The sequence below is a fragment of the Taeniopygia guttata genome, chromosome 30, assembly GCF_048771995.1.
Source record: "Taeniopygia guttata chromosome 30, bTaeGut7.mat, whole genome shotgun sequence".
NCBI lineage: Eukaryota > Metazoa > Chordata > Aves > Passeriformes > Estrildidae > Taeniopygia > Taeniopygia guttata.
The window spans coordinates 5,150,991-5,163,959 of NC_133055.1; the positions used below are offsets into that span (position 1 = coordinate 5,150,991).

Here is a 12,969-nt window from a genome sequence, read left to right on the forward strand (position 1 = left end):
GGCGGCTCCTGCCGTGGGGCCGGGCCCCTTCCCAGGGAGCCGCCAGGCCCCATCGGCTGCCGGGCAGGGCAGGGGAGGCCGCGGGGCCGAGGCCGGGCCGTGGCTGCGGGTGCTGACATCTGGCCGCTGCCGAGCCCTGCCCCGCCGCCAGCCCGGGCCCAGCCGGGATCCGCCGGGCCCCAGGAGCAGCCCCGGGCCGGGCTGGCTCGGCCGAGGCTCTGCCGCCCTTGGGCTTCGCCCGCAGCCAGCGGGCAGGGGAGGAGAAGCCATCGGCCCCGGCCGTGCTGCTGCTGGGCTCTGGCCTGGCTGCTGAGATCCTGGCCCTGCCCCAGCGCGGCCCAGCCTGACACAGCCCCAGCGCAGCCGCTGCAGAAACCTCCATGGGAAAACAGCTCCGGCCGCAAGGACCGAGCCCGGCCGGGCTCACGGAACCATCTGCAGCCCCGGGCAGATATTGACTCTGCCAGTGCTGCCATCCTCCCTGCAGTGAGAGAAAAGGACACAGGGCAGGCACACAGAGGAGCAACGCGAAGACACCGAGGTCAATGAAGAGGAAGTTGAGTCCCACATGGGAGGGATGAGGAGATGCCTTGATCTTGGGGCTGAAATCCTCTGGTAAAGCTATGGAGAAGGATTTCATTGATACATCAGACTCTCTTTTTCCCTATAAGGCATTGAAAAGTATGGGGAGATGATTTGTTTCAGCAAAGGCCTCCATGCTAAAGTAAGCAAATGTTGAAGTAGCTGAGATCCCATGAGAAGTTTGAACAGAGAAAGAGAGAAGAGTGATGAGACCCTGTGCCCTCAGGGAGACAAGAAGACCTCTGTTCCCAGAGATGAAGATGATTTCAGAAGCAGTTGAGGAGAACCTCTGGTCTTGAACAACTCATCTTTAAACTAATACCCCATAAGCTGACATGGCCCATAAACACAGCTGTGGGAAAAGCTGTGAATAAATTGCAGGGATTTCACTATTACACTTTTTCCGAGTGGCTGCTATTCATGGAACTTGAGAGCCACATGAGAACTCTTTCCTTATGGAGAAGACTCCATAGCAAGAAAAAGAGACTCCTCTCCCTAAGTGAAGTGAAGCAGGACTATTCTAGAGGTGGTAGACTGGCTGAAAATTTTAGGTTTTGTCTCCTTACGTTGTCAATAAGGAAGAAAAAGTTGTGGCGAGAAGAAGAGTGTTCTGAAAGTTTTGTCCTGATTCTTATTACTCTTTCTTTTAGTTACTGCTAATAAACTTTTCTTTATGCTGTTTTAAACTTTTGATCCCACTTTCCCTTTCTCCTTATCCTACCTCACAGCAGGAAATGAGTAACTATATTCTAGTGAGTGCACTGGTAATTAGACAGCACTAAACCCACCACACTAATTGATGCATTGCCCAAGAAATCTCAAATTGGTGAACCAAAACCACTACAGAAACTTCCTGATGAACTGCACGAGAGCAGAGGGAAATCAAGGCACAGCCATGGTTTGTCAGAACTTCCTTGATCCTAATGAGCCCCGTGGTGCATTTGGAGTTGAGCCCTGGAACCTCGGGGCCTGAGAGGAGATTGCACAAAACTTTCCAGGAGTTAAAATCAAGAGCAAAAACCCAAAATGTCTCAATGCATTAATGGGTCCCACTGAGGTCCATCCCCAACAAAGGCTCCTAATGGACTCTTTGGAGGAGAGAACTGGAGACCAAGATGGCACAAAATCCTCTCAGAGATTCAAAATGGCACAAAAAACTCTCAGTGTGCAAAGGAAAATCCAAAGTATGTGAAAAAATGTTGAGTATCTAAAAGTATTAATGAGCTCCACTGAGTGTCAGCACAAAGCTCTCAAGGGAATCATTAAAGCAGGTAATTGGGGCCATGATTGCACAAACCTCACACAGAGTCTGTATCAAAAGGGAAACACCAAGTACCTTAAAAGAACTGAAGAACCTTGAAGCATTAATGAGCCCCACTGAGTGTTGTTACTGACAAAGCCTCTCCAGGGACTAATTACACCAGATAATTGGAAGCCAGTATTGCAATAAGCTCTCAGAGACTCCAAGGCAAAAGCAAAAGCCAAAGTCCTTTGAAAAACCTGCAGTCCCTGGGAGCATGAAGGAGCCCTTCCTGACCATTCCTGACCAAGGCTCCCCAGGGACTCCTTCCAGCAGATCCTTGAGGCCACTGGGATGTGGGCTAGGGGGGGATGCTGAGGGCAGGACCAGGGGGTGACAGTGCCCAGCCTGGCTGGGGCTGTGCCAGGAGGCCCCAGGGCCTCAGGGCAAGGTGTCTCCTCCCAGCCCTTGGTGACACAGACCCTGCTGTGCCCCAGGGCACCAAGACTTGGCTTCTCTTTGTCCCCACCTGTCATCAGTGCCTCCAGTTCTCTGCTCTGCCTGGGGCCTGGGGACACTTTCTCAGTCGTGTCCCTCAGTGGGACCCATTAAAAGTCCAAGAAACTTTGGAGTTGGATTGTGACTTGGAGTTCTGGAGAGGTTTCTGCAGCTCCCTCTCAGGGCCTGATGTTCAGGGCCTGAGCACAAAGCCCCAGAGGGTCATTAAAGTCCTTGTGCTGTGTCTGTGCTGCTGAGCTGGGCTGGGCTCCTGACACAGAGGGTGATCCTGGTAACCAAGGAGAACTTCAAAAGCACATTTCTCTTGCTGAGCAGCTCTTCTCCCAGCCCAGCAGGGCTGGGGCACTGCCTGCAGCCAGCCCGGGCACAGCACAGAGGCACAGAGAGCTTCAGTCAGTCAGGGCTGGGAAGGGGCTGAGAAGTGCCTGGGGCAGAATCACTGACAGCCCTTGGCACAGGAACCTCTGGCTGCAGGACAATGCAGCTGCAGCTCCTGGAGTGATCTCCTAAAGCTGGAACATCCCAATGCCCACAGACCCTGTGAGTACAACTCTGAGCATTTCTGGCGCTGGGCAGGTGAAATGCTCATAAAGCTCTGAGATGCTGAGAGGTTCTGATCAGTCATAGAATTTTTCCAAGACAACGATTTTGATAAAAAGGAGGATATTTCCTAAGACTTTTTATTCAGTTTCCTATTATTGGAGAGTGACAGGAAAGGGGGTAAATATTAATGGTGGTTTATGAATTTTGACAAGTGCATGAGATATCCAAACTGTTATTTTAGTGATCAATAGGTTCACAGGAGATCCCTCATGTGCTTTCAGCCACTCTGCCCATGGACAGCACCAGCACCACCTTTGCTGGAGCCATCAGGCTCAGTCTCAGCTGTCCTTGCTCCATGCTGCAAACAGAACCTGCCCCAGCCAGTGCCCTGCAAACAGGCAGGGTTCTGTCAGGCCAAGGAGAGGGCACAGAGATTTGGGGTCTGGGAGTGCTGGCACAGAGAGATCAGGCACAGGGAAACACCTGCAGGAGGAAAATCTCCTGGAAGCAGAGAGAAGATCAGGGAAGGAGAGAAAACAAAGCCCAGAAATGCTGAGGCAGGGAGAGTTTAGAGATGTCCAGAGGATCCCCTCCAGTGCAGCCCCTCCCTCTGCACAAGCCCCCTCCCTCCTGTCCCCCAGCCAAGCCTCTGCCCTCAGGGCCGGGGCTCCAAGGCGTGCAGCCCCTCCTGTGCAGGCAGAGCTGCAGCAGAGCCGTGGGGCAGCTCTGCAGCCCCGGGCCCAGTTCCCTCTGCAGAGCACAGGGCTGGGAGCAGCTGCCCGGCACTGGGGGCTCTGGCAGGGGGCACAGCTGGCTCAGGGTGACACAGCTGTCCCCAGTGCCCGGCTCTGGGCAATGCTGGCAGGGCAGCCAGGGAAGGAGCTGTGTGTCCATTCATCCAGTGCCATCAGAAGGACACATGGAAGTCTCCCTGAGATTTCAGTCAGAGCTGGGAGCTTCAATCCAGGGTGCAAACCTGTCCTAGAGCATCTCTGAGTTATAGGATTCATGGGGAAATGCAGATGTGTTCTGACACTGAAAATGCTGCTGGGTTGGTGAAATGAGCAATGTGAGTCCTTGGCTCCAAATGTGGAGCTGGGCTGTGGTGGATCCATCTGCCCTCAGCAGTACCTGGTGAGCTTAACAGAGAACTTGGGAGTGTGAACATCCTCCACTTGAGATAAGTGAAAGCCCAGAGAAACTCCAAACAGAATGAGGTAACAGACCTTCTTCCCCCAATCTCTGCTCATAATTTTGCATCAGACAACTCACTCTGTTCTACCACAGGGCAGCAGAAATGCTGAGCATTTCTGATATCCAGGAACACCATCAGAGATAAGGGAGAGCCTATAAAGAAGACCCCAAACATCCAAAACACTAAAGACAATGTCCACGTGTGTCACAGAGGAGGGTTTATGGGAAATGTCTTTGATTTTGGTTACAGGTATCTCCTCTATCTCTTCACTGTCCTTTCTCCATGACCAGGTGCCCATGTGCAGCCACAGCAAATGTCCAACAGCAGCTCCATCAGCCACTTCCTCCTCCTGGCACTGGCAGACACGCGGCAGCTGCAGCTCCTGCACTTCTGCCTCTTCCTGGGCATCTCCCTGGCTGCCCTCCTGGGCAACGGCCTCATCATCAGCGCCGTAGCCTGCGGCCACCACCTGCACACGCCCATGTTCTTCTTCCTGCTCAACCTGGCCCTCAGCGACCTGGGCTCCATCTGCACCACTGTCCCCAAAGCCATGCACAATTCCCTCTGGGACACCAGCACCATCTCCTACACAGGATGTGCTGCACAGCTCTTTTTCTTTGTCATCTTCATCTCAGCAGAGCTTTCCCTCCTGACTGTCATGTGCTACGACCGCTACGTGTCCATCTGCAAACCCCTGCACTACGGGACCCTCCTGGGCAGCAGAGCTTGTGCCCACATGGCAGCAGCTGCCTGGGCCAGTGCCTTTTTCAATGGTCTGATGCACACGGCCAATACATTTTCCCTGCCCCTGTGCCATGGCAATGCCGTGGGACAATTCTGTGAAATCCCACAGATCCTCAAGATCTCCTGCTCCAATTCCTATCTCAGGGAACTTGGGCTCATTGCTGTTAGTGCCTGTTTGGTATTTGGTTGTTTTGTGTTCATTGTTTTCTCCTATGTGCAGATCTTCAGGGCTGTGCTGAGGATCCCCTCTGAGCAGGGACGGCACAAAGCCTTTTCCACCTGCCTCCCTCACCTGGCCATGCTCTCCTTGTACCTCAGCACTATTATGTTTGCTCATCTGAAGCCTCCCTCGATGTCCTCCCATTCCCTGGATCTGGCCCTGTCAGTTCTGTACTCGGTGGTGCCTCCAGCCCTGAACCCCCTCATCTACAGCCTGAGGAACCAGGAGATCAAGGCTGCAGTGTGGACACTGATGACTGGATGCTTTCAGAAACATTAAACTGCTGGCCAATTTCTCCAAATTACTTCGAATAAACATCATCTTTGATACTTCTTTTTGGTTTCATCTTGGAAGTCTTTGTTTTACATATAATGTTGTCCACAAATAAATGACATTCCTTGTGCCATTTCTCATTTTGTTTCACTTTACCTTTCCTGTACCCACAGACTGTGTCAATGAGGGGCTGCACTCTCAGTGACTTTAAAGGAACTAAAGGATCTCCCAATAGAGTTTTCTGCAGAGATGCCCTTTTGTTGCCTTCTCTGGAGCTGCAGCGGCAATGTCTGTGTGCAGAGCTGGGGCAGATCAGTGCTGGCACAGCAGCTGTGCCCAGGAGCAGCAGCACTTGGTGCTGCCAGTGCTGCTCCCGTGGCCCTGCCCCGCTGCCCTGGTGGCCCTGGTGCTGCTGCAGGGCCTGAGTGCTCTCGGGGCCGGGCACAGTCCTGGGGGTGGCAGTGCCGGGGCTGCAGCAGGGACAGGCCATGGGCACTGCTGGGGCAGCGCTGACGCCTCAGGCCAGGGCCTGGGGGCTCCAGGCTCCTTGCCCAGGCTCTCTCAAGAACACGGCCAGGCCAATGCTCAGCACAGAAAACCCCCGTGAGCAGCCCCAGGCTGGCCGTGGGCAGGCTGGGGGCAAAGAGCACGGCTGGTGCTCTGCAAGGGCCCTGGGGGAGACGGGAAGGAGCAGCAGAGCAGGGGCTGATCCATCCCCAGTGCGCTGCACAGCCCAGGGCAGCGTCCCAGAGCATCCTCATGGAGGTGCCAACAACCTCCCCCTCTGCAGCCCTGGCCTCTCCCCCAGCTCACAGAGGTGCCGCATCCTTGCAGGCACAGACACGGCAGCACTGGCTCAGCAGCCCCTGTTTGCATTGCACACAGCAGGCGGGAGCACCCCCATGCTGCTGCTGTGGGGACATGAACCTGAGGGAGCACAAATGCCATCAGCCCCTGGTGCCAGGAAGGGCTGGGGGATGCCAGGGAAACCACTCAGCTTTGTCCTGGCCTCTGCAGTCAGCCAGAAAGTTTGTTCCCATCAGCTGGGAGTTTCCTGTCGCACTGCAGATGCTGCTGCTCAGAGCCAGGGCTGCCTGGCAGCCACCCCCAAACTGCCCTGAGCATTTCCTTGGCTTCACATTTACTTTCTTTACTCTTCCTGTTACAGATTTCTTTCCCTTGCCCACCCCTGTTCCCTCCCCTGCACACAGCCCATCCCTGTTTGCCCTTTCCTCTCTGGCCCCACTCCCCATTGCAGTTCCTGACTTCGCACCATGGGAACGGCCCTTGGGGAGCAGGATCATCCCACAAGTGCTGCAGGAATTGTCTGCAGGCTCCTGCAGTGCCTGGTGCTGCTCCCTTGCCAGAGGCACCCCAGGCCAGGGGGCATATCTGGGCTGCTGTGTCTGGCTGTGGGGCTCCCTGTTCTGGGCAGTGAGGAGGAGCTGCAGAGGCTCTGCAGGACTGACAGGATGGGCTTTGGGGCTGTGAGGAGAAGCTGAGGGACCTGGGCTGGTGGAGCTTCTGAAGAGGAGGCCCAGGGCTCCTCCTGCAACTGCTCCAAGGGTGGATTCAGAGAATCACGGAATCAGCAAGATTGAAAAAGACCTTGGAGATCATCAAGTCCAACCTGTGCCCTGACACTACCTTGTCTCCCCTGAGCCTCCTCTTCTCCAGGATCAACAACCCCAGCTTCCTCAGCCCCTCCTCACAGGAACTGTGCTCCACACACCTCACCAGCCTTGTTGCCCTTCTCTGGACCCGCTCCACCCCTCCATTTCCTTCCTAAATTGGGGGCCCAGAACTGGACACAGCACTCGAGGTGCTGCCCAACCAGTGCTGAGCACAGGGGAAGAATCACTGCCCTGCTCCTGCTGGCCACACCATTCCTGATCCAGGCCAGGAGCCTTTGGCCTCTTGGCCACCTGGGCACACGGCTGGCTCATGTCCAGCCTGCTGTCCATCAGTCCCTGCAGGTCCCTTTCTGCCTGGCTGCTGTCCAGCCACTCTGTCCCCAGCCTGTAGCGCTGCAGGGGTTGTTGTGGCCAAAGTGCAGGACCCGGCACTTGGACTTGTTAAACCTCACCTTGCTGGGTTTGGGCCCTGGATCCAGCCTGTCCAGGGCCCTGTGCAGAGCCCTCCTACCCTCCAGCAGATCAACCCTCCCAGACAACTTGGTGTCCCCTCGGTTCCATGAGGCCCCAAACTGTCCCAATGATGTCCATGATTCCATGAGGCCTCCCACTGTCACAATGTCCCTTTGGTTCCATGGGACCCTTTGGTATCACAAAGTCCCTTGGATCCTTGGGCCCCGCAGTGTCACAATGTCACCGTGGTCCCCAAGGCCCTGCAGTGTCACAGTGGATCCTTGGTTCCATGAGGCCTGGCAGGGCAGCAATGCTCTCCTTTGTCCCAGAGTGTCACAATGGCCTCTTGGTCCCAAGGGCCACCATGGTGTCAAACATGTTTCCTTCATTCCAGGAGTCCCTGAGGACCAGCACTGGCCCCTTGGATCTATGGGGCTTTGCAGTGTCACAGCATCATGACACGAGGTCCTGCTCTGTCACAAAGCTCTGCATGGTTCCCCAAGGCCCTGCAGGGTCACAGTGGCCTCTGTGGTCCCACCAGGATCCACACTGTCACAATGCCCTCCTTGCTTCCATTCAGCCCCACAGTGTCACAATGGCCCTTGGCTCTGTGGTGCCATGTCGTACACAGTGTCACCATGGTCCTCTGAGTGCCACCAGGCCCTGCAGTGCCACAATGGCCCCTTGCTTCCCCAGGGCCCTGCAGTGTCACCATCATCAGATTATCAACCAGGGTGGCAAAGACCTTGGAGAGCATCAAGTCCAACCTGGGACCCAAAACCACCTTGTCACCAAGACCATGGCACTGTGTGCCACATCCAGTCTTTCTTTAAACACTTCCAGGGACGGTGGCTGACCCACTTCCCTGAGCATCCCATTGCAATGACCAATCACCCTTTCTGTGAAGAATATTTCCTGATGTCCAGCCTAAACATCCCCTAGTGCAGCTGAAGGCTGTGTCCTCCTGTCCTGTCACTGTTCCCTGGGAAAAGAGCCCGACCCCCAGCTGGCTGCACCCTGCTGTCAGGGAGGTGTAGAGAGTGATGAGGTCTCCCCTGAACCTCCTTTTCTCCAGGATCAACAACCCCAGCTCCCTCAGCCGCTCCTCACAGGACTTGTGTTCCTGACGCCTCTCCAGCCTTGTTTCCCTTCTCTGGACATGCTCCAGCCCTTCCATGTCCTTCCAAAATTGGGGGCCCAGAACTGGACAAAGAACTCGAGGTGCTGCCCCAGCCAGTGCCAAGCACAGTAGAAGAATCACTGCCCTGATCCTGCTGGCCACACCATTCCTGATCCATAGGAGTGCCAGGGGTTGGATGGGGGAAATTGTGGGGAGGGGGTGGGGACAAAGTCTTATTGATAGTCAGCCATGAAGGGTGTTGATTTTCATATCTATTCAAACTGCACTAGAAGGTGCTGAGAGTCAATATCAATTGGACATTGCTGATATCAATCTATAAACAGGAAATGGAAACAGGACAAAACAGTTTCTCTCTGCATTGTTTCGATTACAGTATATTCACTTTGAGTACACTTTTGAAATCTGTCTAATTCACCACAGAAATATTGAAAACTTCAATTATTCCCAGGGGTTTTTCTTGTTCAAGCATTTTGAACAAATGTTTACGAGCTTTTTCCACTGAATTCCTGAAGTGAAGAGCTCAAGAAAGAAAAGGCCTCTGGAGTAGGAAAATTCATCAGGAACCTCCAAGGGGCTAAGGATTCATCCCCATCAGAGCAGCAATGAGCAGAAATGGGCACAGCTTTGTGGCTGCCCCAGCTCTGGGATGGGCCCTGGGCCTGGAGCAGGAGCAGCTCTGGTGGGCACAAGTGGCACTGCCTGTTCCTGGGCACACAGCTGATGTCTGCCCTGAAAGGGGCACAGGTGTTAATACGTGTACATTTCATATTATACAGGGACATTTTTATTATCTGGGTCACTTCACTACTTTTAAGAAAGACCAATGTTTTCCCTCTAGGAACAGGAATTTCTTGGAAGTGTATTGATGGGAGAAGAAGAAATATTGATCTTTCCATCCTCTTGAGTCACCAATATTCTGTTTATTGCATCATCTCCCTCTTCCTTCAGGTGTTTCCAGCTCTCCTGTTTAAATGGCCATGTCTAAGGAAATCTGTTCACTAGACAAGCTCAATCTATGTCCTTCCTGTTGCTCCCAGATTTCCTCCTCTAGGTGCTCTCTCATCATTCAAGGCCCTCTCAACTGACTGGCTTCATGCTTTGAGCTTCACAGAGTTGTGCAGTCTTTCTGAAGTTCAAATAAATATCACATTATTCAACACCTTACTCACATTTATATCTATCACAGAATTACCTTTTATGTCTTTGTCTAAAACTGTTCCTGTGCAGAAATCCCTTGGGCATGGGGGACATGTCAGATGCTGCTGGGACATCACAGAGAGTTGAGGGAAGAGCTGTGATTGTTTTTAAACTGTTCAAATGTTAAACTTGTGTTTGTTGGCACGAAACCTCTCTGTGCCTCTGAGTGTCACCAGTCCCTGAGCCCAGAGGACACAAACCTGATGAGTTGTGGTTCCCACTGCAGGGGCACTTGGACCTTGGCTCTGCACAGGAGAGCTCTTCATCCACTTTCCCTCTTTTCCTCCCTCTGGGCATGGAGGCAGCTCCTGCCTTCAGCCTGTGACTCGTGTGTGCAAAGAGCAAATCTGGGCAGAATTGGGGCAGGGAGGGTTTGGGGGGACCTTGGGATCTGTGCTGGGCACAGAAGGTGTTTCCATTGCTCTGAGACTGTCTGCTGTGCAAAGTGGATTTAATATCCAGCAGAGGAATGACTTTTGCATTTGATGGAGCTGTGCCTTCCCTTGGCTTTGTTGGCTGGCAATAAATGAACATCCCTCTGTGTCTGGGGCAGCTCCTTCTCCAAGGAAAGCAGGTGGGAGTTGGAGCCATGGAGCTGAAACCCGCAGGTGCAGCCTGGGCTGGAGGGAGCTCAGATTTGCACAAGGCTGCTCTGAGTGCCAGGGCTTGGATGGGGGAAATGGTGGGGTGGGGGTAGGGACAGAGTCTGATGGATTGTCAGCCACAAAGGGTCTTGATTTTCATATCTATGCAAACTGCATGAGGAGGCACTCGGATTCAGTGTCAACTGGAGATTTCACACATCAATTTATTAGGAGTAAAAAAAACTAAACAGGACCTGAAGAAATCTTATCTCACTGTCCTTTTAAATATAGTGTAATCAACCACAAGAGATTTGAAAACTTAAATGATTCCCAGGGCTTGGCTTGTTAAGGTGTTCTGAATGTTAATGAGCCCTGGGGCACTGAATTCCTGCACTGAGGAGCTGAAGGCTGAAGAAGCCTCTGGAGCAGTAAAATTCAGCAGCAGCCTCCAAGTTGCTGAGGATGTCAGCAGCCCCCACTGAGGCCATCCCTGCCCAGAGACCCTGGGGGAATGGGCAGACAAGGAGAGCGTCCCTGGGGCTGGGGCAGCAGAACTCAGAGGCACCAGCGGCTCCAGCTGGGAAATGGAGTGTGGGATGGGGCTGTGAAAGCCCTGCCTGGGCTGTGCCAAGCAGGACACACAAGCCCTGACCCCCATCCCCTAAAAAACTCTCCCAATGGGACATTTAAAAGGAATTACAATTGGTTCTGTCCTCTGAGTTGGATGCACTGAAGAAATACCAACAAGAGATTCTCAGGAGCTCAAAACAATAAAACATCCTTTCTGGCAACATAAAAGATAAGAGAAACTTTGGGAAAAGGTTTAATAGGTCATTAAATCAACAAAAAACATTTCTCAAAGCATTCATCCTTGGATGTACGGAGTTTTGGAGGTGGAATCCCAGTTTTGGCCATGACAGGATGAATGATTTTTTCCTATAGGAAAGAGAAGTGCAAGTCCAAGTGTTCTGGAAGAAGATGAGAGGTGGGCACCCTTAGGCCAAGCCAGCCAGACCTGACTCTCCTGATACCTTTCGTCAGGGGCTATCCTTGGACACAGGGCATTTTGGAGGTGGAATCTCAATTTTGGCTGTGGGTTCCTGGATAGGAAGAATTATTTACATTAGGAAGAAAAGAACAGAGCCCCGGTGTTTCAGAGGCACATGAATGCCACCCCTCAGGAAGCCAAGGCCAGCCAGACTTGTCAGTCCTGGCAGCTTCTGTCTGGGAGCTATCCTTGGATATAGGGAATTCTGGAGGCAGATCCTCAGTTTTGGCCATGGGTGTGGTCGAGATGGATGGTTTTTTTCCCATAAGAAAGAAAAGCACACGGTCCCAGTGTTTCAAAGGCAGATGAGAGGTGACCCTTGGGTGGTCAAGGCAGCCAGACCTGTCTCTCCTGGCAGATTTCATCTGGAAACAATCCTTTTACATAAGGAAATTTGGAGAAGAAATCCCAGTTTTGGCCCTGGTTCCCTGGAGGAGAAGGACAGTTCTCTCCGATAGGAAGGAAAGCCCAGAGCCCCAGGGCTTCAGGGGCAGAAGAGAAGCAGCCCTCAACATGCCAAGGTGGTCAGGTGGTCCCCAGGAGGCCCAGCCAGCCAGACCTGTTCCATGTTCCCTTGGTTCCATGGGACCCCACAGTGTCACAATGGTCTCCTTGGTTCCATGAGGCCCTGGAGTGTCACAATGTTCCCCTTGCTTCTGCAGTGTCACAATGGCCCCGTGCTTCCATGAGGCCTTGCAGTGTCACAATGGCTTCGTGGTTCCACAAAGCCCTGATGTGTCACAATGGCCCCTGGGCTCCGTGTGCCCTCGCTGTGTCACAGCGGCTCCTCTGTGACACTGCGGCTGCACAAGGTCACCATGGACCCTTGTTTCCTTGGGGTCTCTGAGTTCACAATGGTCTCCTTGATTCCATGAGGCAGCACAGTGTCACCCTGGCCCCTTGGTTCCCTGTGGTTCTGTAGTGCCACCATGGTGTCCTTGGACCCACATTGTCACAACTGACCCACAGTTCCATGAGGTTCTGCAGTGTCACTGCAGCAGTCAGAGGCCCTGCAAGGCCTCCCTGGCGGTCACTCACCTAAGATAAGAAATGCCTAAGTCACGGTGACTGGACCAAAGAAGCCCCTCTTCTGCATTCAGACCCTTCTTATCTCTCTGTAAGGCTATTGGTGTATTCTCCTCAAACCTGGCAACTGGACAATTTCCAACACCCCAGTACCCCATATAAACACCCATATCTATCCAGTTTGGCAGAAGAGCTGTCACTGCATCCCTTCAGAGGAGCTGGCAATAAAGGACATCGCTGTGGAACCGCATACAGCCTTTTCCTCTCTCTATCCCTGTGTGTCTGCCAGAGGCACTTGTGAGCACAGAGCGAAATCACCGAGAGCTGAACTCACAGAGCTGAAATCACTCCAGAGGTGCTCGCTAAGTTGCCTGTGGCTGGGAGCTGAGCCGAGGGACCCAGACAGGCTGAGCCTGACAGCGCAGCGCTATCCGGACACCCACGGCAGCGGCAGCCCGGGGGTCAGATGGACCCCTGGGACCCCAGGCTGCATTAACCAGGAGTGACTGGGATCACAGAGGAACCATAAAGGAAATTACTGCAGTAATACTGGGACTATCTGGGAGTGAC

General features: G+C 53.3%; 3 protein-coding genes across 3 annotated transcripts in view; 2 read left to right on the plus strand and 1 right to left on the minus strand.

Annotated features, from left to right (window-relative positions):
* Positions 1 to 12,969, plus strand: part of LOC140680909 (uncharacterized) — a 692,735-nt gene that overhangs the window by 670,557 nt on the left and 9,209 nt on the right. The window lies entirely within an intron of this gene.
* LOC100226816 (uncharacterized) overlaps positions 1 to 12,969 on the minus strand; it is a 1,189,242-nt gene that overhangs the window by 165,298 nt on the left and 1,010,975 nt on the right. The window lies entirely within an intron of this gene.
* Positions 4,393 to 12,969, plus strand: part of LOC140680956 (olfactory receptor 14J1-like) — a 38,531-nt gene continuing 29,954 nt past the window's right edge. The window contains exons 1-2 of the mRNA XM_072919847.1: positions 4,393 to 5,309; positions 8,343 to 8,451. Coding sequence (XP_072775948.1) covers positions 4,393 to 5,309; positions 8,343 to 8,451 — 1,026 coding nt within the window. The remainder of the gene's footprint in view (positions 5,310 to 8,342; positions 8,452 to 12,969) is intronic.